Source organism: Penaeus monodon, chromosome 33 (genome assembly GCF_015228065.2).
Source record: "Penaeus monodon isolate SGIC_2016 chromosome 33, NSTDA_Pmon_1, whole genome shotgun sequence".
Classification (NCBI taxonomy): domain Eukaryota; kingdom Metazoa; phylum Arthropoda; class Malacostraca; order Decapoda; family Penaeidae; genus Penaeus; species Penaeus monodon.
Window position 1 is genome coordinate 17,944,765 of NC_051418.1, and position 2,785 is coordinate 17,947,549.

Genomic DNA, 2,785 nt, shown 5'->3' on the forward strand with positions numbered 1-2,785 from the left:
TACACAATATTGCTGCCATCAAAAGCATACACACTGGTCCTAAATCAGTTATTCTCCACAATAATTACCAATATTCTATCTCCTGTACTTTATTCATGAGTAAACACACCTGTTCATTTCATTCAGCTCATTCTGCCATTTCAGTTCTCCTTCTCTAGTGACACTATCATACCACAGGACCAGCGCATTAGGACAAACTTCCTTCATAGAGGACGTCAGTCTTTCAACAAAGTCAGTTAATCTGCCAATCTAGAAGGAAAGCAAGAATTAATAAATAAGCCACAAAGTGAAGTATTGTAACAAAGATAATGTAAGACAATAGAAGCAACAGCCTGCTAGAAGTTATCACAGACATCTCAAATCTTATACAAATATAACAACTCTGAGAACAAAGCCATCACTTTTTATATCAATATGAAGTAAGCATATTACCTGTTCAGGGTTTATTTTGTTTTCAATATTAAGAAGCCATCCTTCAAACCCATGGTACTTGGCTATTCTGGTCAACTGCAGTACTACATTCTGAACTGATGACTTGTCAGCCAATATTTTATTGCAAATTTCAGCACCTGCATCCCACTCTGTGATGAATGTTCCTACCCAATGAAAAGAAATTCATAAATCACACAAAATTTTACTGGATAACAACAGTAACAAGATTTTGTTAGCAATGGACTAATTTCCATATTTTTTCTTCCATTAGTAAGAAGTGTAAATGAAATAAATTTTGTGCAGCAAAAGAAACAAACAAACATGTAGTCATATTTTTAACCAAACAAAATTTCTAGGGGGCAAAAATTTGTTACTAGAACTATGACAATTACAAGTAGCCAGAGCAACTTTATGTGGCATGCCAACAGTTTATTGGTGGTTATGTGTGCTTTTTAGCTTTTTGATATTAATGTTGCAAACTGTTCTGCTGACTTATAGTAAAACTAAGTTCTTAAATATGTTATGTGGCTTTCATTCCATAATAATCATAATTATTTTAAAATCTAATTTATTTAAAAAAAAAGAAAATCTGTCCCTTCCAGTTCTCCTTAAAGAAAGCTTAAACCATGCAAAATTATACATATACAGCACTGTTGACTGATAAACATCAATATCTAAGGAAAAATTGGAGCAGCGATTATCATAAATCATAAATGTGGTAGACATAAACAATATGTGGTAATGGCAAGTAGTGGTAGTGTAATTTATCCAATTGGTGCTGGGTACATTAACTGTCCAGGGTGGTTTTGTCTTCTTTTGTTTACAGATAGATGGCTTAACACACTGAATGATCTTACCATTCCTCAATTTTTTTGGAAAAGTGTCATCTTCATTGCTATCAGTGACTAACATTAATATCAATATTGTAATTACTGGATTCTTAACAATAAAGAGTATACAAGCATTCAATAATGCCAATGTATTAATAACTAAACAATCATAGCTGTCAGCCTTTCGAAAATAAGATTATTGAGGGTCAACCTCTACTTTATTCCTACCTGGATATAAATCAGTGAACTGAAAAGTTAAGACTTATATGTAATTATACAAAACCCCCACCCCAATTTCTGGCATGAAACATGAAGTTGTGATTAGTAATTCCTAACATTAAATCATTAACCTGCTACGATTTCCACTGTAACAACCGAAAATAGGATTCTAATTCTATTGGTATTAATGAAATCAAAACAGAACCCATTAATGTTGTAATGAATTTACAGCTTATAATCTATAGATGAGGAATTTACCTAGAACTTTAACCCCATGTACGTGTGCAGCATGAATCCAACCTGGAGGGGGTATAGTCACTAGAGAGTGGCTAAAGTATGTAAATGCATTAACACCAGACCAACTGTAGAACCTATATGCATCCTTGTTCTTGCATCCCTTGTAGAACCTGGTGAAGAACAACATTATACAGAATTGAGGAGCAAAAAATACAAAAAACAAATAAAATATTTGCAAGCAATTCAGAGAAGTTATAGAGAAATACATATGAAAGCAAAGCTATATATTGATGTTGTAGTACATTATATGCCAAAGTTACCATATGTGTGTTACAAACTGCATAACTTTGTGTGCAGCAACATAAGTCACTCTTAATTTCCATAAATAATATATGATATACCAATAATCATTTATCATGGGTACACATTTCACAATCTACTTTATAAATAAACTTTGTACTGTAAATGATTCTATCATTCCTATTTGGTCCCTGTAACTGTGTATACCTATCATCTAAGTAGCCTCCTTTCATGTCATGGCACACAAGAGTGAGAGGATGAGCTGATGAGTTTGAACAAGTGGAAGAACATAATTGTGTAACATGCTGTATCTCTTCAACACAGCTCTTTGGTTCCTGCCATTTGAGAAGTTCTTCTAAAGTCTTCAGGGGATGAATCTCTTCTTCTGTGACTGATGTAGCTTCATTTATCTCATCTGCAGCAGCCATGACTGGTCTCTATTAGAAGAGAAAAATATTTATTAAATTTTGATGATTTAAGAGAACATGCAATAATATTTAATAAATTGAATTACAGTATATAGTTAGAATAATGGATTTGAAACAGAAAGAAGTTTGCACTTTGATTTAATTTCTGATTTTCATTCATAGTGAATTCATAGTCAATTAAACCAGTTTATCCTTAACTCCCGATATTATTTTACTACATACAAATATAATGTGATCCACGAATAAGCACACAACTAATAAAAATATTAAGATATACATTTGGCTCTCAAGGATGAGCTCTGTCAACTTGTACTGTATGGCATATCTAATAGAGAAGGC

The 2,785-nt window shown here is 32.7% G+C and overlaps 2 protein-coding genes across 4 annotated transcripts in view; one reads left to right on the forward strand and one right to left on the reverse strand.

The window, feature by feature from the left end:
- The window catches only part of LOC119594117 (cytosolic endo-beta-N-acetylglucosaminidase-like), a gene marked incomplete at its 5' end in the record, with an annotated part of 64,556 nt that overhangs the window by 7,349 nt on the left and 54,422 nt on the right, over nucleotides 1–2,785 (forward strand).
- LOC119594119 (cytosolic endo-beta-N-acetylglucosaminidase 2-like) overlaps nucleotides 63–2,785 on the reverse strand; it is a 26,670-nt gene continuing 23,947 nt past the window's right edge. For all 3 annotated transcript variants that reach the window (XM_037943179.1, XM_037943180.1, XM_037943181.1), the window contains exons 2-5: nucleotides 2,226–2,455; nucleotides 1,740–1,888; nucleotides 433–596; nucleotides 63–249 (exon numbers count right to left, since the gene is read on the reverse strand). In XM_037943179.1, the coding sequence (XP_037799107.1) occupies nucleotides 94–249; nucleotides 433–596; nucleotides 1,740–1,888; nucleotides 2,226–2,455 (699 nt within the window). In that variant the 3' untranslated portion in view covers nucleotides 63–93. The remainder of the gene's footprint in view (nucleotides 250–432; nucleotides 597–1,739; nucleotides 1,889–2,225; nucleotides 2,456–2,785) is intronic.